This window comes from Lytechinus variegatus, chromosome 7 (genome assembly GCF_018143015.1).
Source record: "Lytechinus variegatus isolate NC3 chromosome 7, Lvar_3.0, whole genome shotgun sequence".
NCBI classification, from domain to species: Eukaryota; Metazoa; Echinodermata; class Echinoidea; order Temnopleuroida; family Toxopneustidae; genus Lytechinus; species Lytechinus variegatus.
The window spans coordinates 4,843,030-4,867,027 of NC_054746.1; the positions used below are offsets into that span (position 1 = coordinate 4,843,030).

General features: G+C 35.2%; 1 protein-coding gene across 1 annotated transcript; it reads right to left on the bottom strand.

Annotated features, from left to right (window-relative positions):
• Nucleotides 1-1,519: 1,519 nt before the first annotated feature.
• Nucleotides 1,520-16,037, bottom strand: LOC446163 (goosecoid). The gene is made up of 3 exons (XM_041612035.1): nt 15,428-16,037; nt 8,407-8,606; nt 1,520-4,407 (listed from the first exon to the last, which is right to left on the bottom strand). The coding sequence occupies exons 1-3, from the start codon at nt 15,807-15,809 to the stop codon at nt 4,006-4,008; spliced, it is 984 nt and encodes a 327-aa protein (XP_041467969.1). The 5' UTR covers nt 15,810-16,037; the 3' UTR covers nt 1,520-4,005.
• Between the last annotated feature and the right edge of the window lie 7,961 nt (nt 16,038-23,998).

Genomic DNA, 23,998 nt, shown 5'->3' on the forward strand with positions numbered 1-23,998 from the left:
GCTGCTTATTTTTTTTCGGGGGGTGAACTATTAAAAAACAACCAATTAGTTGAAAAAAAAGGTAAACCGGGTTAATGTGTGTTTGATGTTTATGTAATATGCTCATGACTTCAAACACCAGTGTACATTCATTCTAAATTTACTTTACCAGATTATAATCGGCTATTTCCATCTCTCTCAACCCCCACCTTTCTCTCTCCTCGTCTCTCTCTATTTTTTTAAATATGTTATTATTAAAGGACAAGTCCACCCCAACAAAAACTTGATTTGAATAAAAAGAAAAAATTCAACAAGCATAACACTGAAAATGTCATCAAAAGCGGATGTAAAATAAGAAAGTTATGGCATTTTAAAGTTTCACTTCATTTCACAAAACAGTTATATGCACATCTCGGTCGGTGTGCAAATGAGGGAACTGATGACATCACTCACTCACTATTTTTTTTGTATTCTATTATATGAAATATTTTCATTTTCTTGTCATTGTCATATGAAATGAAGTTTCATTCCTCCCTGAACACGTGGAATTCCAGTATTTTAACATTTTGTGCTTCAGGCAAGGAGGTCCTCATCGTCAAATTCGTAAAAATTTAAATATTGTATAATTCAAACAATAATAAACAAAAGAAATAGTGAGTGAGTGACATCATCGACTCTCTCATTTAGATGTAACTGGCTTGTTCATATAACCATTTTGATAAAAATAAGCGAAACTTTAAAATGTCATAACTTTCTTATTTTACATCCGATTTTGATGAAGTTTTCAGCATTGTGCTTGTCTAATTTTTCTCTATTGATTCAAATCAACATTTTTCTGGGGTGGACTTGACCTTTAAGGATTTCTTTAAAATGGATACATAAACTCCGGATAAATACACAAAAATTACAAATCTTCATTTTATATCAACAAGGATATGCTGAAGATATGCAAACAAATATTTACCAAAAACTGAAGCAAATAAGGACGGAATGAAATTCCTTAAAAATATACTTTTATATCTAAAAAAACTAACTAACTTAACTGAGCCCCCAACTCTCTATGTATTTTGATAATAATTAATATTGAATGACTGAATGATTTGCAGGAAAACAGAAATCACCATACATGCATAATCATTGTATCACATTTCATATCAAGCTTTACATAATTATACACACATAAACACACCCACCTTAACACCCACACACACATGCACGTACCATGCATACGTAAACCAACATAATATATACAAATCTACACTCCACTCTCTCGCAGTCTCTCTCTCACACTTTTTTTTTGCACGCAATCAATCATACACACGCACCCTTTTTTTCTCTCATACCCTCAGACACAATCGCAGACACACATAAACAACCACCACACACATCCACACCCTCACACACACTTTCTCTCTCTCTCTCTCTCTCTCTTTCTGCCTTTCTCGTATCTTATTGAGTACTTTCTCATGTTCACTATTATAAACTACCATCAATTGTCATATTATGACTCTTGAATGAAACAGTAAATGAAGCCATGACGTATTTTGATAGTCAGTTTAATTACTAGTATACGATTTCGTCTTGTACATCTCGTCACGCAGTCTTTCAAGTTGACACGAGGACTAAAATATATATACATTTACAAACTCAAATCATTTGGGAATGGCGATTTCAAAGTGTCTTTTTCTTGGAGAAAGACTAGTATCCTATATGTGAAAATGATACATTTTTCTTGCTCATGACATTTTCTTCATGACGTAGTATGATAATGATAATAATAATAGTAATAATAATAATAATGATAGTAATAATAGTTTCAATCAATCATATTACTACTACTACTACTACTAGTAATGATAATAATAATAAAGATAATAATAATAATAAAATGATCCATCCTCAGTACAGTTCGACTGAAAATACTTTGTTGAATTTGGAAATGAAATCTGGGACATTTCAATATTAATAATGTGCATTATGTTGTATGGTCTACCAGCATAAATCGAAGCAGTATTGCTTATTCATTGTTCTTCAAGAACGATAAACAAACTCAAAAGGTCTGTATAGATCATTTCTTTATCACACTTTATAAAATGGAATAATTTTGAAATCTAGCAAATAGAAAGTCATCGCATACTTCCATTTGTTATATTATTATATATGTCAGGATCCATAAGCGTTCATTGTCATAAATACATTATATGTATTTACAAATATATACATACAGATTTCAACATCTCAGATTAGTAAGATATTTAGAAAACAGTGTTATTTACATGTTGATTGTCAAAACGCATTCTTGACCGAATAGTGCATTACTACACGTAGGCCTATACATTTGGAAAAAAAAAATCATCTGATAATAATTCAACAATAATTGTCAACGAAAAATGACATCACACACCGTAATAAGTACTGCTTCATATATATATATTGTCAGCAGCTAGCATATTTTTAGCAAATTTCCGTTTTTAAGATTAAACCTTCCAGATTTGGGGTATATTTTGAAACAATTATGAAAATTAGCATACTGTATATGAACACATTGCCATGCTATATCATAAAGCAGTCAATTATTGGCGTCGCAATGCTTAATGTAACTTTAGTTAGACCACGTGATGGCGTACTTGTGGTGGCGCCAATCCAAATACGGCAGGGAGAGGGCGTTGGGGGAGTAGGCAGAGTAGAGAGGCAGAGTGTCCGGGTTGATTGCGGAAAAACTATCAACAAAATGGGACAGAGAGGGGGAGAGATAAAGGAGAGAAGAAAGAGTGGGAGAGAGAGGTGGAGGGGGGGGGGCACAAACGGACGCAGTGATCCAGAGAAAGATGGAGAGAGACTGAGCAAGAGAGATAGATAGATAGATAGGGAAATAGAGAAAGAATATGAATAAACAGAGGAATGAGTGAAACATTAATTTATCAAAAGGTATATACTCTTTTAATATGGAGTTTATGGAACAATACACATAAAGTGATATTTTCTTTTTTTATTACGTTGAAGGAAGGAGAAATTAAATTACACCGGAAATAGAGGTAATACGTACCGTTTTTTGGGTCGCTTTAAACCGAGCCCCCCCCCCTAAAAAAATGTGGAAACAATAATTATGAGCGCGCCTTGTTTGTTTTTTTCTCTCTCTGGCAATGTGTTTTTTCCATGCAGATGTTTACTTGATTTGATCCTTGCTTCCACCATAAAGCATCCATTTACAGACATGTTTGATTAAAGATTACCTTCTATGGAAATGAAAGTCTTACATAATAAGTTTTCTTCTTCTGGTATATAGAAAAGGGTTACTGCATACCCGTGATATATGCACGGCGGAACCAATCCGCACAAATCCCATCACTTACGGGGATAAAGCTTAAAGGTAGGGGGAGCTCAACCATCATCATGCATTTCTTATGACCCTCTTCAACTTATAAATCAAAGAACGGGGGTGATTACAGATTTTCGAGCTTCGACCTCGAGTGAGAGCTAATCTTGAATAGGCGAAGAATAATATTTCTTCAAGAGGACTTCCGAAAAAAAAAAGTTTCTTTCACCAAAAAATACGAATACATTTACATAAATATATATACTTTTTTTCGTTACAGAGATACATCTCAGACTGGAAAGACACTAACTTAGCGAATAAATGCTTAAATAATAATTCACATCAAAATAGTCAAGTGAATCCCATGTTAGATTATGAATAATAAACGATACATATTGCACATGATATAAGTTGAATACATTGTCAATAGAAACTCATATACCCCTGCATTGCAAAATATAATAATGAAATATACTTTGCTAACGTGAAGTCAGTAAAGCAAGTGATTTGAAGCTATACCTCAATCTGTTTATTTTGTTTCTCTCCAACATAGAACGATGAGAAAGAGACAGTGTGTAGGTATAGCTGTATAGCATGCAGTTCACCAAAACAAATTATCATCTGAATGCGAAAAGAAAGTCAGTCAATGTCATTCAAAATGACAAAATTCATAAAATATTTTATTCATACAGAAGTAGATTAACATTTCGTCAATGTCTTGGTGAGGTTGAGGGTGAACGGGATAGCGAGAGGGGGCTAGACCGAGTGCTTCCCGATGGAGAGTCCATGTCTAGCCCGTCAGAATCCGACTCGTCGTCCGCCGAATACTCGGACGTATGCCTCATGAACGGGTTTGTACTGCCCCGTCTTTGCGCGGGTTCCCCGGGGTAGTGTCCCGCAGCGAGCCGGCTGGCTTCGTTCAGTGACGGTGGCAGCATAGATTCGTGATCATGTTGGGATGATGTTGGGATACTTGAAGTGGTAGTAGTAGTAGCTGTTTTCTCTGATTTGGACCCGTACTCGGTTTTATAAGCCTCACATGCCCTCTTTGCAGCCTCCTGTTGTTCTCTCTTCTGTTTCCTCCACTTAGCTCGACGATTCTTAAACCAAACCTGAACAGAATGATAATATAAAAAAGAAATGAGAAATTTAAAATCTTGGAAAATAGATTTATAATAGCAGATCGATCGTCGTTTTTGCCATGTATATCGTATACTTTCTGACATCGCCTATGTGTGTGTCCATATTTTTTTTGGTATGATAAGGGAGTGTTAATTTCTTTCAAAAAATACAGACAGATTATGCTAGTATCGCTTTAGTTACCGAGGTAGCAACTTTAGTTTTAGAAAACTGCTCTACCAGCGGGTATATACTGCAAATCAAAATCATTTTATTACCATGATTACCTTCCCAGTCTGAATGCTGAGCGCCAAGCTAGAAGGCAGAAGTTCCCATTTTTCCTTATTCCCCCCTCCCACCGATATATCAGTATCGGTACTATTCGTCACACTCATTAGCAATTCTGATTACTTATCCACGCATTTTGGGAGGAAAGTGGAGTTTTATTTCTTTAATATCATATTAAATGTGTGATTTATATTCAAAGATATATCAACCTCTTGCTTTGACCTCTACTTACATTGGCGAGTGGATACCATGCGCGACCAAAAAAACACGTAAAAAGGATGTCTTTTTCACGATAGGGCACGTTACGTACGTAACGTGATAAGGGTGTCAAAAACACAAAAATAATGAAAAAAGGGTATCTATTTCGCTAGGAAAATTACGTGTTTAGGGTCGAATATGTGGGGATGATAAAACAAAATTAAAATGTTTTACAAAGGATGTCCTTTTTGCCCCAAAACTTCGTGTTTAGAGTCCGATTTGAGCGAGGTGTAGAAGTTGGGGTCGTACTAAACCAAATAAGGTAAAGCCGACGACCGAAGGACCCGTAACATTAAACATTCCTATACTTGTTTAGGGGTTCATTTCAGGGAATATTTGCCAAGAGTATCGTTTTGTTTCCAATACTTGTTAAGGGTAGGTTTTCACACGCCAATACTTGTTAAGGGGTGCATTTTCAGAAAATGGAAATTACGTGTTTAGGGTGCTTTTCGAGACCCCATGGTCGCGCATGGTATCCACTCATGAATGGAAGTGGCCCCCCCCCGCCTAAAACTTCCGTGCTAAGACCTGTTTTTTTTCAACCAATGCATCCGTGATTTTGCAATATTATTCACGCCCCATCGTTAAGTGACATTCCATAATTGACGTCTCACTGCTGGGTACCAACATGCAATATTGAGTTTTAAAAAAAGTTAGCAGTTCTAATAAATCATTCTATAATTATTTTGCTAAAAATATCTTATGTATTACATCGCATCTGTTTATGAGAAGTCATCTTGCTTTGAGTGTTAATGACACTAAGGGTTATTGCCAAAAAAAAATGTCTGCTATCAATTGCAAATTTACGATGTCAATTCATAATTGTTATACAAATTATAATTAGAGTAAATTGCTTTTAACCGCTTGTTGTCACAAGGACTCCAGTTATTCGACCCAAAATCAACTCGTTTCTTCCTATGCTCCATTATAGTAGTGAAATTATTATGGAAAGCAAAAGTCATAGTTTAAACAGCTAACAATCATTCTCCATTATATCAAGATCTCGCTGAATGTATCGTTACCTCACAATTTGTCAATATTGACTTTGATTTATCGATAAATATTCAATTATCCGATTCTAATAAATAAATTTTAAAGCACAACATGTTTTTTTTTCAATAAAGAATTATAGTCATGATATTGTAATGTTTGTAATCACCATTTCATTTTTTTAATAACTTCTATCGAATTTAGAGAATGCAACTCAGGGCACAACAGGGCATATTTATTTTCATCATAGGATGAATAAGGGAGAAGCGGCCTCTTATTATCAGGGCTTATTAAAAAGTAAGTCATGAATACCCTTCTTCTAGCAAAAGAATGGTCCCCTGCAAATGCAGGGGGTCCCGGCAAAAAATAAGCCGGGAAAACTTTGCTCTGTATTGCTATCAACTCGCTTTTCTATTCATTCCCTTTTTGTTAACTCTTCAACAATCTAAAAACGAACGCGATATTAAAAAAAAATTCCCATCACTTCTTTAATATTTCAATTTTGGAATGATTTTGTAAATATTGCCCACCAATTTCTTACTGTATGCCCTGGATTGAATGAGACATACTTGAAGATTAAAGGATATAAATATGTTTATCCGCTAAGTCTGCTGCATATAATTATGATAGAAGAACACGCCATAATCTCGCTTCAACATGCAAATTCATGATTAGTGTTTATTTGGGCAAACCTGAAGAAAATCCCGAAATATAAGACTTGGCATTTTTTTTTCTCCCCCGCTCGTTTCAATAGCTGCTAAAAGCTCTGGGAGCTTTCTTAGTACTAATCTTCATTTCTGAATACTTATCTGTGATTTTACTCATAGCTGTCTTTTGATGGTTAGTTTATGCACGTATTGAAAACACCCGATATTAACCCAAATCAGTGTTTCTTTTAAAGTTTCCCTCGGGGAAGAAGATGAGTTCTCAGATAAAGATACTTAGGATTGAAGGATTATCATACTTCTCCATTTTTTTATGAATATTCTTCTCGAGTACATCATCAAATATTTTGTCATTTCTTTCGCGCAAGGTGTAATCACCCAAACGACATTCAGCCTTTTCAAAAGAGTATAGGCCCGATATATTTTGCTAATATTTCACAGTGAATGGAAATATTCCAATACTAAGCAAACAGTTATTACAGAAATGATAGTCATTGTGGTCTTGAACACTAACAGAGTCTTGCAAAAATGTGAGCTTTGCTATGTTTCATTCTGACAACTCAATTTTTATCGTTTTTTTTTCCCCCGATGATATTACACTCTAGATTTCAAGGATTCAAATCAAATAGAGATCAGGTAGTGGCTACTTATTTAAGCTCTAGGTGATTCAAATATAAATAGTTTGAGATTTAAGATTAATTAAGGGAGTAAAGATGCTCACGGAGAAGTGTAAATCAGAGGTAAAGATGTTTTTTTATTGCCTTAATAATCATATCTGTCATTCTGCAATGATTGTGACTTTTTGTTCAGAGAGAACACGAAACTTGTGGTGGTTCAGTGGTGGAGAACCCGCCTCTTTAACGGGGGGTCGTGGGTTCGATCCCCGGCCGAATCATACCAAAGACCTTTTAAAGGTCAGGCACTCAACGTATTGCACTTCAGATAGGAAATAATAACTCATTATGCAGGGATCACTCGAAGATCGGATAATGGCTGAAGAAGCTTACCATAGTGAAATATGAGTTGTCATAAATACTTTATACAGCAGATAGATTTAAATCATTCTCTATAATTCATTCATAGGAATATTCATTCTTAATCCAATACCAAACTTAAAGGACTTAAAGGAAATAGTGAGTGAGGGGCATCATCTACTGTCTCATTTGCATGTCACTGAGTTGTGCATATCACTGCATTTTTTTTTAAATAAGCGAAACTTTAAAATGTCATAGCTTTCTGACTTTACATCCGATTTTAATGGAATTTTCAGCTATATGCTAGTTTCATCTGTCTCTATTTATTCAAATCAACGCTTTTCTGGGGTGGACTTGACGTTTAAGTTATTTCCGAACGCTCTATTAATTGACACATGAGCCTACATTTTCAGTTAGCTGCCACATCAAACACACATCCCATGTCCATCCACCCACCCTCACTTACCCACACATCCCCCACACTAACCGTCAAACTCACCTACATACACATTCTCACACGATATCAACCTTACTTATTTTTTTTTAAATTTTTTTTTTCATATTGTTTTATTCTGATTCCATGAACAAAAATATATAACATTTCAATTTAACATTTCAAAACACATAATATTTTACATTTCATATTTTGACTTTTTTCACTAACTTAATACAAGCGTAAATCATATATAACTTAAAGGAGAAACAATGAAATCAGTTATAAAAAATACTTACTTATATATAGTTTACATACACACACACACCCACACCCCCACTCCGCACAAACATACACCCACACACACCCGTTGGTAAGTCTTACCTCGACTCGTTCCTCTTTAAGATCGACCTTGATAGCCAGTTCTTCCCTCAACATGACATCGGGATAGTGAGTTTTCTCGAAGGTAGCCTCTAGTTGTTCTAGTTGTTCTTCGGTGAAGATAGTTCTATGCCTTCGTTTTCTCTTCTGATTACGTGCCAGTAGGTCCATATGGGGGTAGGCAGTGTATGCATGGTAAGCAGCTAAGGACGAAATCAAAAGAAAAAATACATCTTTCATTATTTCTTTTGTTGAAAAATATCGTATTATTTGTGGGAGAATATTGTAAATTTTCATAAACAGCTTTATTTTTATTCTCATTTTCTAAAAAAATAAAACTTTATTATGATTAATGCTGTTTTCAAATCGTATTTAGCTGTGAAATGGTTTTGTTGTAACTAGCAACAATATTTGTCTCTTGCAATAATATTGTTGATGATTTTAGAGAAACTAATTAAGCAGACAAGAGAAAGCTAAGTTCAAGTTCAAGTTCATTTATTTCTTTCCACAACCAAAATACAATGTATACATGTACGATATCAATAAGGTTAAAAGAAAAAACGCAACAGGAATAAAAGCTTATGGACAATGAGCTAAATAGATATCGAAAAATATGGGAAAGAGGTGGTCTGTATAGAAGCAACGCTTGTTAAGCACAGATCACCTTTGATACAACAACAAAATATGTATGATACAATATAATTAAACGTCTGCATTGAGAAAAAAAAAGCAGCAGATAAGAAGAAAAAAAAGTATATATACATTTATATACAGTAATAACATAAAAAAAAACAACTAACTAGAGTAGGGTAAAGGAAGGTAAGTACACACGACAAAACAGGGGCGGGGGGGGGGTACTAATCCAGTTGTCTGTAGTAAGTATAAATGAATAAATAACAGATCTAGCATTAATACTTAAGTATCGCTATGAGGATTTTTCTAGTTAGACACTCAGAATCAAGAGTTGAAGAGGAGTTTAGGCCTACAGAGGTTATATATATAAGTCAAAATTATACATTATTTACATTACATATATATATATAGTGAAATTCAGTATCCGTTCATAGTTATAAATCAAATTAGAACAATATGCCACCGAATCTCTGATTTCCTGATCATGCTGAAGGAAACTTTTAAGACCTGGGATGAAAATGAACGACGTATAGAAATAGTAGAGTAGTAGTTTTGTCCTTTTTTGAATGATGTCATGTTGTTTTAATAATTGCACTTAAGTAGTGCACCGCCCTATTGAATGCTAATTGTTAACTTTAAGTCATATGCCGGGGCCGGGGGGGGGGGGGTTCAGCCCTCACTTACTTTTTTCCTAAACCGTGTTAAAAAAACGTAAAATTTACCATATGATTGTGACTTTTTCCATGGTCAGCCCCCCCCCACATCCCACTTTTGGCTCAGCCCCCCCCCCCACTTTGGAAACCGTTCCGCGGCCCCTGATATCTACTCATGCAACTAACAACCATTTTATGTTTTTGAATGTGTTCTTATAAACTCCTTTCAAATTCCAGAGCCAAACGAGTTTTAAAATTGGTAAAATATCTGTTAGAGAGATGACACACCGACAAGGTGCGTACATCTGAAATTTGCCATGATATATGAATGTAATTTAGTACGTTGTTGAGAGTAATCTTATCAGTATACAAGCAGACTAGCATATGCTAGCTTGATAATCAAATGAATTAAAGAATGATCGATGGCTCATCTCATCCATCAATGTCACGTGATTAAGGCACAACTTGGTAATGTGGAGATTAAAACAAAAAGAGTGTTGAGTTTATCCTACAATGAACTTACTTTGGAAGGACTTTGACCCCCCCATTCCTGCACGATATTGCAGTATATAGTTTTAAATAGAGAATAAAGGATGTGAAAGCCTATATGTAATATGCCTAGCAATTGAGTCTTGGAACTCTTGTTGGAATGCTCCCCAGGGAGTGGAGAAGGTGCATACATTGTATGCGGGCATGTAAGGATCCGATGACCGGGGTAATAATATGTCTGTAAAGCGCTTAGAGACGTCGTTCCGATGTATTAAGCGCTATATAAATGCGGAATATTATTATCATTATTATTATAATCGCACTCGGTCGTGTCGATTTTGTGAGATTTTGGCCCCTCTAAGGGGGGGGGGGGGAAGCTGACGCTCTCCCAAGTGATGTACAACATTAGATATTCGAGGGGGTGGGAGACACCCCTCTCGATATCCGCCATGATCGCATTCGAACATGATAAGATATTTATTTATTTAAAATAAATCCGATATGGTTTCATTCCCCCCCCCTGAGATTCATCATTACTAATAATACTTTTAAATCGGGGGGGGGGTGCCCCCATATGTTCCCGAAATATTACAACCTTTTATTCCTCAAATATGTTAAGTACTGTGTGATAATACACCACCTAACGTGCAAATCACATGTAATTCCTTTTGTCACGCATGTATAGCTTGTACTTAACGAAATATATTTTAGGAAGATTGGGATACAAAAGTTTAACTCCTTATACCAGTTGTAATCTGCTAATTCTCTTGTCAGATTTCTAAAAAATATCCGTTTTGGTTTGATGTAATCTGTAAATCTTCTTGTTAGAATTAACTAATCCTGAAATGAGCTTTTAAACCGCTTTGTGTAAGTAAAACCCGAGATTTTAGCAAACGAAATCTTATTAAGTGAAAAGTTTCAAATAATTCTTTACTTATTCTCTTTGGAAAATATCGGCCCCTTCTTGCCAAATTGCCATGTTAAAGCAATTCAACAGTATGAATGTTGTTCTATCGTCCTTTCAGAGTTCATTAAAATTTGATAATTACGGATTAACATGTAGTTATTCTTTGAGAATGTGATTAATAGATTCCATATTCAACGAGGATTAAGTTTTGATTATTTTTCAATTAAAATTATGTTGGCTTCTTCGAAGGTTCTGTGCGATAACAGGGTCGTATAACACTTAAAGTATTGGGAGAGGGACATAAATATCATCAAATTAACTAAGGGTAATACGATTTTATTTCAAGAAAGAGAAAGAAGAAGTACAGTAGCAGAAGTACAATAAACACCAACACGAACAAAAATTTAAAGACGGAAAGAGAAAGAGAAAAGGAGTGAGATGTATAAGGGGAAAAGAGGGAGAGAAAAAACGAATGTTGAGTTATCAGAGTCAAATTGTTGAATACAAAAAAAGAGGGGCCGATTTCGGTTAATGGTTTTAAAAGATTGGTTATTAAAAGCCGAGATGAAATGACAACCCCTCTTCAAAAGAATTATTTCAATCGGATTAAAGTTCTCTTCGTGACCTCTTCTCTCTCTCTCATTTCAACCACAATTAGGCTCAGGACGTTGGCCTCTTGACATACAAACAAGGTTCTACTGTTAATATTCATCACATCAATTTATGAAATTGAGATTAACCCTCATGACGTAATCCTTTTCCCAACCCCTCATAATTAGCCAGAGAATTGGGTTATTGATTTGTAGAATGTTTTGCGGTTTTGGGGGGCCAACTTTGACCAGACCTCACCCCAACATGGTCTGGTCATTTACACTGTATTCCATACCACCAACCACGCATTCGCAATAACACCAACACCTTGTGCTCATCTTAAGAAGCTGTTTTTGGTAAATGGCTTGAAAGAAAATGAGGGTGATTACGAGTGGCCTTTTTAACGGGGGGCTGATTGAATGGATGGGGAAATTGGCTAAACCATCGTTCTTTTGTATTTGATCTTAACATGCTTAATGCTGTTGCATTCAACCCCAAATCGATGTCCAATAAAGGAAGTTGTTCTAGGGAGCACTGTTCTGTGGTGTTAATCTTGACACGTTGTGCATCACGTCCAAGGCTTATCTCGACCTACTATATCATTGACGATGAAAAAACACAGCTCAACCTGAATGACAACCAATTACATCCCCTCAGCTAAAACCCTCAGAAGAAAAGTGATAAGATTGCGCATCATCCTTAAAAAAGAAAAGCTGAGCTTGATAAGACCAAACACACCTGTTTTTTACGTTGCGATTACATTCTTACTTGAAGAACGGAATGCTAAAACCATTTACAACCGTCTAATTTGGTCCAAGTTTTTTTTTTGTCGACCATTGACCCCAACGAAATCAAGAAATCGATTTCCCCTTAAAATGAAGCGTTTGAATATCAAATCAATTTATCGACTAGTTCTTTTAAATTTCATCAAAGTTTAGTGATAATTTTCGCCCTTTCGGCATCTTCAACTAATGTATTTTGAATAACAAGATTATTTGACAATATTACATTAATTGATTTCACCAACATGACAGACGATTATTGATGTAAAATCAGCCTGATGACTGTCTTTCATAACGAACAATAATTTTCAAATTATTATTTTTTACTTTTTAAATGAAATTCACAAGTTATATACCTCTCTTGTATCTAAACTAAATAATAAAAACATATGTTTTTCTGTGCTGAGAGAGAACATGAATTGGTCTATCACAAAAATTATAGCCACTTTCAATAAAGGGTTGACTATAGATAGAACATGCAGGAGGAAAGTCTATGTTTTGAAGAGAAAGAGAGAGAGCTCGAAAATTGCAAAAATTATTGCCCAAAAAATCTTTTCACAGACAAACTAATAAGTGCTCGATCATAATCTTCTTTAAAACTACGGCTAAAAAACAACCCAGTCAGTTTTGACTATTTTTCTTAGGACATTTAACAAACTTACACACATTTGTAAAACTTTAGATAAGTTGACACAAGAATTTATGAAAGTGAGTAGAAATCCTGAAAAAAAATGGTTAACGCGATAATTATTTCTTTTAATTGGCAAAATGTGAGTGAAATATTTGTGATTATCAGTTTCTGTTCAAGCATGTTAATGGTACAGTCATGTAGTTTATCAGTAATGACCTCGATTACAGTTTATATTATATATTTATTATATTATATTAAATTATATTATTAAATCATATATTTTGTAAAACTAAACAAGATTATTATGATTCTAGGTATTTTTTTAATCCTAATTGAATTAGTATACGCGTGACTGGAACACTGGTATTTTTTATAACGTTCACTAATCTGTCAATTTCATTTGAATAACATTATATATTTGATTTTTTTTATTTTAACATATTTGCTTAATAATTGTAGTTTATATCGTTTTTCGCAGGCTTCCCGTGTATTGCCACACTGCAAAAACTCCGGTGTTCATGGTGTTGATTTAACATCAGCCCGGAATCTATATATGTCCACACCAGAGAAGTATTGAAAAAACACCAGTTTGAAATCAAACCGATGCTGTTTTAAGACTAATTGGTGTTGTATAAACACCTATCTGGTGTTAGACCAAAAACGAAACTATATGTTGTTTAACACTTCTATGGTGTGGACATATAGATTCCGGGCGGGTGTTAAATCAACACCAGAGTTTTTGCATTGCATGCGACTGATGATTTTGGGAGAAAACTCTCATAGCTTTATCGAGGCTTATAAAAATCTAAGAAAATGAAGCTCATCAAAATGTTATGGCAAGTTTTAGAATTCCATCTAATTACGCCTCGCTTGGGAAACATTTATAACCGAAGACTTGACAATATATTTTTTTCGGGACATCATACAGTATTTCGATACATGACAAGGCCGTGTCACTCGGAAAACTGATAAATACAACACTGCAAAAACTCCGGTGTTGATTTAACACCAGCCTGGAATCTATATGGAATATGTCCACAAGAGAAAAGTGTTAAACAACACCAGTTTGGTTTTGGTCTAACACCAGATAGGTGTTCATACAACACCAATTAGTTTTTAAACAGCAGCGGTTTCATTCCAAACTGGTGTTGTTTCAATTCTTCTCTCGTGTGGACATAATAGATTCCTGTCTGGTGTTAAATCAACACCGGAGTTTTTGCAGTGTATGAATATCTAAATGATAACCCTGAATAAAGAAGACTCAATAAATGAATCGAAAATAAATACTATTTGATTTCACAATGTAGCCAACAATTGGTGCCTGCATACATACATTAATGATATTTTTGACAGTCCAATTGATCCAACGCATGGATTGGGTCGTACGGATTATTTCAGTAAAAAAAAAACTATAACATTGCTCTTATTATTCAATAAGCATTTTCATAAAACGAAAGACATGCATAATCTAGTGAATAATTACAAATGTGCTTCAAATTAAGGGTATTATATCGATGTACCCAATAATTTGAATCAGACTTTCTAAACACACACATGCTATTAATGCGTTGTGATAATTTTGACTAACGGAAATGCATGCAGAAATATTGTATAAAGTTTTAAATGATTTAAAATTTCTAAAAGAATAGCTATTAACATGACAATACTTGGCCGAACATTAATGTTACTCATTTTTGTTTTCTTTCGATGTATTACTCAAGGAGGAATTGACAGGCGAACGCTTTTGTTTTAGTTGTGTAATTCTATAAGGAGGTGGGATTCTTTTTCCGCGTTCTTTTATCTACATCACGAAACAACAGGGAAATACATGAACAGTGATGTAGTGATCTTTTCTTTCCTCTTGTGAATTTGCAGTGTTTCAAATTTGTTTCAGGATAAAGTTCCTAATATGTTTCCCAGTTCTCGAAGAATGAGGCATTTACTAACTTTAACGTGATGATTAAAAAAAAAAATCACAATTTCTTATCTCGTGTTTTAAGGAGAATGGAACCGTGTTATTAGAGAAAACATACAATCGCATAATTATGGTTCAGATGTTTGATAAGATAAGATTGAACTATTTTTTCTCAGTCTTATATTCTTATTGTAAAAGCATAGATTTATGGAGTTAATATGAATAATCAGTTAACAAAATATGCCTATGTCAAATCGGAGACCGAACTGATCTGAAAGAACAATAAAGAAAAGTCTACACTACACAAATATTAGTAATGATAATATAATACTGGTGCTCGTTTTGCTGGTTAACCCTGATGTATTCGTTTTATATTGAAAAATAACCTTTTGGGGGGATTTACTTAAAAATGTATACACTTACCTAAGTGATACTCAGGATGAAGCAGAGGGAAGTGCGGATGAGGGGCCAGCGGTAGATAAGGAGCATGTCGCGGGGGCAGAGCCGGATAGGGACGGGGCGCTAAAATGTTGTCGATGGTAAAAGATGGAGATGTCATACTGGTCATAGGACATCCGGTGTATGGGTTGTAATAAGCCGCCATGGCCGGGGAAATCGGCGAGGAGGAGAAGGGTAGCTTGACCGAAGAGGCTGAAGAAGTTGGAGTCACCGGCGGGGACGAAGCCGTCGACGACGAGGGTGGCGACGAAGGGCTGTGGACGGGATGGGCCAGACTGCCCGATAAAATCGACGCGGCGTTCATTGGGAAACGGCTCTTGGCGACGTCAGGAAGGTGATAGTCCATCGCTAAGAGAGACCACTCGTAAATGATAATTATCCAACTCAGATGCTGCTCTCGCTTTATGGTATTGACCTCTCTTGACTAGCAAGATGTGATAAGATGAACGAAGGATGAAGAGAGGAGGGAGTTTAGAGCTTCTTCTTGAAGAGACCGTGAGAGAGCATAATGAGGGCATGCGCGCGTGCTGCGACCTAGTTGGGTTCTGTGTTGGGTTTCTCTGGCTTGTAGCTGTTGTTAAAAACCACCAGTCACTACTTAATCTGCCACCAGCAGCTAGCTACCAATAGACACGCATTCAATGTCTTGAGAACGATTGTCCACTCAACCCCATTGTTCCCTTCCAGGGCTAACGGCCCGGGACTCTTTGTAACCCGTTACTGCTCGCTTAATTGATGTGTTATAGAATTAAGGCTGGTCACAAGTCAATCGCGCTGTGATTTTAATGAAAAGTCATGATGACACTAATCGGAGGTATTCTTAAAAGAATACAAGAGATTATGGGCCCACTCTTAACTAATATCGACTTTAAATTAGGATGACGAAGTGCCGCATTAAAGTCATTTTACGTTCTATCGTTTAATTCCATGGCATTATGCACTCGAAATTTAACAGTCTAGAAGACTTTAAAAAAAAACTCTGAGCTTGGATGAGACTCTGATGCTTTCACTAACAAAAAATGTGAGATGACGGGTCTAACAATACTCATCATGATAATACAACTCAGCTCGGGCCCAAAAAAAATCATTTAAGAAAATATTTTATAACAAGAATCAAATGGTCATCATCGTTGACATGATATTTCATAATGCATCTCGCCACCAAGCCTCTCTTCACACGTATTTAATTTTTTTTCGCGTAATCAAATAGAATTAATGAAATATTATTTATGCACTGGTTTGTGTAAATAAAAAATGAACTAACTTTCAATAGAATCGATTCGGATTCACTTTCGAATTTACTAGTGAAAGTATGGATAATGCAATCATATAGAAATATTGTTGAAAAGACAAAACTAAATGGTTAGATCAAGACAAAGTAAAATGGTATTCCTGCCTATAGTTAACTTATATTGATAATTGGTTTAAAAAAAATGCTAATTGCTGTGCAAATATATATGGAAAGTATATGGATAAGTAAAGAGGAGACATTAAGTTATATTTTGCTACTTGAACAAGAGTAGACACAAAATAGGGCCGCCCGAATGACTATATTTTTGTAAGGTATCGCTTAATTGAAGCATTTATGTAAGTACTTCATTACCCTATAATCTGCTGTTATTAGGATCATAATCATACAGTCTGACTTCAGCCAGAGGGGAAGCCATATTCATACTTTTTTATGATATATATATATGCATATTATATAAAAGGAAATATGAAATGAGGCGAGATGGACAAATAAGAACAAAATGAGAGAAAGAAAGAAATTTAGCAATCGCTAAACCTTTCCTCTTCTCTCTCATACATTTTGCGTTCTCACTATTCGGATTACCATTATTTTCCCTTCATTCAGCGTTCTCACTATTCGGCCTAACATTATTTTCTCTTCATTTTGCGTTCTCACTATTCGCCTTAAATTTTTTTTTCCTTCATTAAACTATTAGAGTCGAAAGAAGTATAATGGGCATGAATCTTCAAAAAATCTTTCTATACGAAAAAAATATATTTATCTTTATCATGATAAATCTGATTTCTTTACTTTTCCCATGGGGTCGTCCGAAAGCTAATATACGTCGGATTATCAGAGCAATTATTCAAATAATTCACTCTGGAAAAACAACAGTGGCCCCATGATTGAGCCTTGTAGCAAACATACTTAAATGTTTCTTTGATATTTGTTCTAAATTTTTTTTTTCGTTCTCGTAAGGTGGTCGTGGTGACAGTACTTTACCCGTCTCTGGAATGTAAAAGCGGTATGTGCAAATCGTCGTTAGATGTGAACATGTTATCACCATATGCATACAGCTTGGGTTGAATTCATTTTCATTTTCCTCTTCTATAGAACATTCCATGAAATGAATTCAATTCATTCATGTAGAGTGAACAACAGGGGTTATGGGGTACATCACATTTTATCGTGTAGGTAAAAGATGTCCTTTTAAACTAATATTTTTATTCATGGCACAGATTAGTGGAGGACAGTCAACTATTATGATGTTTATTGTTATCATTGCGAAACAAATTAGGATTTTCCTCAAAATCTATATGTTTGGTTCATACAATAAAGAAATTGATTTGTAAAAAAACAGATAAAAGTAAAGGAAAGACATTAGCTGAACATTTATCTAATAATGTTCAGATATTATTGGTAAAAAAAAGCACTAAAATAAGTTTAAAAGAAAATCAAACATTTGAAACAAGACGGCTTGTGTGAAAACAGAAAAATCAAAGAAACAGATCAACGAAAGTTTGAGAAAAAATGAATGAATAATAAGAAAGTCATGAGCATTCATTTTGTAGATCCTCCAATGGGCAATGCAACTAAGATTAGTGATGTCACATGTGAGCAACTTTCCAACTGTTTTTTCTATTTATTTCACTTAAAATGACTCTTTTATCAGTATTCTATCAGCATCATGAATCATCATAAATTATTTCTATATGAGGGCTTGTAATACAGATTTTCATAGAAGAGTTTGTATCATCATAAAATAGGTAATATAGGAGCGCCTTGAGCACCTAACAAGGTGGATATGTGCGCAATATAAATATCCTATATCATTATTATTATTATAAAAAAAGAGCAAAAAGAGAGATTTGGGGATATTTTATAGTCCATCAAAGGGAAATTGTCGCATTGCCAATAGGAAGATCTCCATAACATTAGTGATCGCAATATTCAAATGCTCATAATTTTCTAATTGTTTGTCTGATTTTTCTCAAACTTTCTTTGATCTTATTCTATGATTTTTTTCTTTGCACACAAACCCACTTATTTCAAGGTTTCATTCCCCTTTAACGAAAATGGAAACAAAACACTTTTTTATAATAAAAATAGTATGCACAAATATAGCGCTTCATGCTTTCTAAATGCAGATGAGGTAATCTGGTCCCCTAATCACACTCCTGTCAGAGTGAGATGAGGGATCGGTCTTGCATTGGAGTGAATTTTCACCTCTTTTGGAGTGAAAGTGTGAAAAATGTATATTTCACTCCAAAAAAGGCAAAACCCACTCTTGAAAGACCAAAATCTCACTCCATCGGAGGTGAAAACCCACTCTTGAAAGACCAAAATTTCACTCCATCGGGATTGGTCCCTCGTATCACTCTGAAAGGAGATTGATTAGGGACCAGGGCCCGTATTCCATAAACGAGATAAGATTTTTGCTTAAGTCTTAGCAATTTGTCTTAGCATTTTGCTTGTCTAAGAAATCTTCCCTAACGATATTCTATAAACTTTAAGACATTTGTCTCAAGTCAGGCGATATGGCTAAGCCAAAGTCTCAAATTCTATGACCTTCAATGACCTTCTTAATGATAAATTGCTGCAGAGGTCACTGCAACAAACTTGCAAAAATGTGACTAAAGTTGTTTTTTCTTAAAAATTTGGATTTTATTGGAACTAATTACAACTATTGTAGTAAGAGAAGAGCATTCATCACACATATATGGTAAGAATTTTTAATTCTACTTATCTATATTTTTGTTAATTACCAAAACATTTCAATCCCAAACCGAGTGACTTGCACAGTTTTTTTCTGTATCAGTCCCATATATTACTTTTCATGTATTGTTTGTCAAAATATAAATTGAATATATTCTTCTCGACATCTTTACTCTAACTTCAGTCTAAGTATACCTAGGCCCCCTATGGGAAAACTTTTGAGACTAGTCTTGGGTCTAACATTAGGCCTCGATCTAGTCTAGGCCCAATTAGATCTATAATATCCGTCTGTTTGGAGGATAATTAAACAGTGTTTTTTACTTTTTTTTACTAGGCCTAGGCCTAGTTTCATGAAGGCTGCAAAACGTAACTTTGTTAGTCTAGACTCTAGTGGCAATGCATGCCATAGACATAGTGGAGCCATAGGCGGGGGGGACAGGGGGGACGTGTCCCCCCCCCTAAATTTGAGGAGGGGGGGACGGTCCCCCCTAAATTTGTTGTTGATGACCTTTTTTTTTTCTTTTTTTTTCTTTTTTTTTTTTTCCTACGTCCCCCTTAAAATTTTTGGGTTGAAAACCTTTTTTTTTTTTTGCTTGTCAAATTTTTTTGGGTTGTCCCCTCCTAAAATTTGTGGCTTCCGCCGCTAATGAGTGGAGCAACCGAGACTGAAGCTATATAGGCCCTAATAGTATATTAATACATCATATAGACCTATATTAGTATTGGCCTAGGCCTAGAACAACATTCAGGACTTAGCCTGGCTTAGCCTTACTTAGGACAGGGATAGATTTACTTTAGGGCCTACATGTACTAGAATAGATCTGACTTAGTCTAGAGTTAGGCGGTTAGGCCTAGCCCGAGACCAAAAGCTTCTGTCTCCGACTGTATTTTGGTTTTTCAGCTAAACTACGAGTACGACACTCAACAGTCTAATAACATTACGTTGGCCTAGACCCTAATCTCACAAATGATATGACAGTAAATGTCAGAAACTTTTAAATAAATTCCCAGAAACGACGGTTATTCCTGTCTACAGTGCTACTGCTAGGCCTATCGCTATGCATTGCTTGCCAACTACGCCTAAACTTAGATCTAGGCCTAGTCCTGACCTAGACATCTATGTAGATTCTAAGTAGATCTAGGCCTAGGTCTACTTCTGTTTTAGGTCCATATGTTTGTTTGGAGGAGTTCTTAATTTATACATTTGGGGAGTTTGTTTAGATCTAGGTTTCTAGAAAACAGGCCTTAAAAGTAAAGCCTAGACAGTAGACCAACAGCTCAGTCTAGACTGGGGCCTAGATAAATATAAAAATTTACTTCAGGTCTAGGGCCTAGCCTATTATGGCTATACTTTCTTCTATTCATTCTGGATTCTATTTTTAGCCTAGCCGGTAGCCCTAACGTTAGGACTGGCTGATCTAGTCAGACTAGTCTACTGTTTGATCTAGAATCTCTAACGTAGGCCTAGATCTAGACGAAAAATAAGACTAAAAGCTAGACCCTATCTAGACCTAGTAGAAGTAGAACTATAACAATCTAGGTGTTAATAGTTATAGGTCGAGATCTAAATTAGAGACTTGTAGACTTTATCAAAATATAGATTCTAGGCCTAGTTCTAAAAAATAGTAAATGTAGGCTAGTCTATATCTATTTATCTAACAGTAGGCCTGAAAAAGGAAGCAGGCTAGGGATCTAGCATTAAGTTGAATCCAGCCAAATGTGAATTTCTTCTTTTTGGCTCCAAAGTACCGGTACATCTTAGTAAAATCCACATCGACTCAATCTCATTTTCTGGCCTCACTGTAAATCTGTCAAGTTCTTGTCGTAATCTCGGTATAGTTTTTGATTCTCACATGTCTAATCACATTTCTTTTATTTGTATATCAGTTCGCTACCAATTGCGAAATATTGGTTTTATTAGGAAATACTTGTCTCGACCGGCCACAGAAAAATTTGTTCACGCAACAAATTTTCCAATATAGACTATAACTATGTCTTGCAGATCTATACCTCAAAATCAATGTGTGAGCCAACTTTTATAAGAATTGGTTGAGAACTAAAAAGGGTTTCAAACCACAAGATTTTCACCTAATTTCATTATATAATATGTTGTTACCTTTGGCAACACGATTTCTGATACAGACAAAAAAATATTCTTGCACACTTTCAACTCAAGATTGATGTGTGTGCCAAATTTCATGAGCATTGGTTGAAAAAGATGAAGGAGTTCGAACTACAAGATTTTCGTTAAATAATATTTCGTTACCATGGCAACATGATTTTTTATACAGGCAAAAATATGTCTTAGACATCTTCAACTCAAGACTAATGTGTATGTCAAGTTTTTAGGAGAATAGACCAGTTGAAAACTGATAAAGTAATTCAATCACAAGATTTTCATTTATTTTTGGAATTTTTTGTTACCATGGCAACACAATTTTTTATATAGGCATAAAATATGTTTTGCACATCTTCACATCAAGACTAATGTTTGTGCCACATTTAATGAAAATTGGTTAAAAACTGAGGAAGTAGTTGGAACAGCAAGATTTATACATAATTTTTGCCAATATATACCGTTACCATGGCAACATGAATTCCGACACATGCATAAATGTGTCTTGAACATCTTTTCCTCAAATCCAATGTGTGAGCCAACTTTCATGAGAATTGGTAGAAAATTAATGAAGTATTTTAAACGGTAAAATTTTGGCCATAATATATTGTTACCATGGCAACACAATTTCTGAAAAAGAAAAACATTTTCCACCTCCTTACCTTAAGACCAATGTGTGTTCAAAATTTCATGAAAATCGGTTTAAAAAATGAGGCAGGAGCTCGAAATGCAATATAGGTATAAATTCTAAAAATTTTGTTGGCTGAATTACCTTGAAACTAATACAATTAAGACAACTCACAGCTGTCTTAAAGTTAGGGCTAAATTCTTAGCCATGTTGTATTTATGAAATACAGACTCTGCAGTTTTAAGAAAAGTTACTTAGCCATTCACCCTATATCTGTCTTAGTTGCGCAAAACCTCTTAGCCAAATTCTAAGACAAAATTCTTAGCCAATTCTTTATGGAATACGCGTTTTGGCTAAGAGTTTTGTCTTAGACAGAAAAATAAGACAAAATGCTTAGATTTTTGACTTAAGCATGCTTATCTCGTTTATGGAATACGGGCCCAGGAGACTACTCCCCAATGCATTTTGTGAGTAATGTTTCGCTTTCATAATGTCTCAAAGCGCATCATCGGACACTCAACCATTCAACTGATCACTTTCTACCGGGTAGCCATGTTATACACCTGGGTGGAGAATCTGACACAAATTGGTGTTAATAGAGGACCACACCCTGAGGTGTTAACATAACACCCCAGAGATTGAACATAACACCAAAGAGTGTAAATGTAACAACCATATGTGTTGTAATAACACCTATAGGTGTAAATTTAACACCACCAATTTAACACCGGTGTAAAATAACTGTTGTGGTCCTCTATGTACACCGGTTAACACCACAGTATTTGCTGTGTAAATAAACACATATCGACCAGGATTTGCTTATTTTATTTTATACCCCAATGAAATATGAAATATTGATTATATTCTCTCACGCCTACATCAAAGCATTAGAAATATTTTTCCCTATTATTTGCTTTATTCCAACACCCGTATACTTTCTACTCCCTCATTTTATAGCGGAAATACGAGAGCGATAATCGCTAACTGTATTTGGTAAACGCAAATAAACAAAGTACTCTACTTTTAAACCAATTTGCAATCTGTTTGTTCATCACAGAATGTAGTATTGGTAAAGACAGAAAATCCTATTTATTCGTTGGAAGGTCGACGTAGGGGAGGTATTTTGCACGCAACAATAGGGGCAAAGTTTGAGGACCGAAGGCTTAACAGTTTCAACGACTTTTCTCTATTCTGCATGCTTTTGTTTCGCTCGATCGTTTCATTTCCACCTTTTTTGGGGTCTTTTATGGAAGGTGTTTATGGGAGTGACAGTGGTATCATTATGTACAGTAAAGATTACACAATTAGTGGATGAGCTTGTTCTGTATATCCCACCCGTTATTACCTTTCAAAAAGATTTTTTTAAATACCCTACAATCGCAGAAGAATGGTTTGGTCAAAAGAGCACAACTTTGAAGAAAAAATTACCACCTTGAAGAATGAACCCTAATGAACGAGATTAAAAGTTTCCCTCAAGACCAATACACATGTAAGTAGGTTGATAGATTTTTGTTGAAAAGATAGCAATCAATAGTAGTAATGGGTATTGGGGTTAAAAAATCATATCAAGAATAAACAGAGGATAAATCAGTGACACCTGTGAAGAGTTAATACCATGGTCACATTTGTTCTACGGCGGCCGTACGGCGAGTCGAAAACAGTCGTTTTATTATTTTTTTATTCAAACCACCTATATGTAGCTGGTACAAAAAGTGTTAAAGCGGCTGTTTTCGACTCGCCGTACGGCCGCCGTAGAACAAATGTGACCATGGTATTAACGAACCATTATTATTAAAATCAAGTCCACTCAAACAGCAAGTTGTATGAATTGCGAACATGCTGATA

Excerpts from the sequence above, each read along its gene's own strand:
- LOC446163 (XM_041612035.1), bottom strand. The coding sequence starts at position 15,809 with ATGGACTATCACCTTCCTGACGTCGCCAAGAGCCGTTTCCCAATGAAC. Across the intron at positions 8,607-15,427 it reads TCATCCTGAGTATCACTTAG|CTGCTTACCATGCATACACT; the intron begins GTAAGTGTATAC and ends TTTCGTCCTTAG. Across the intron at positions 4,408-8,406 it reads TTAAAGAGGAACGAGTCGAG|GTTTGGTTTAAGAATCGTCG; the intron begins GTAAGACTTACC and ends CATTCTGTTCAG.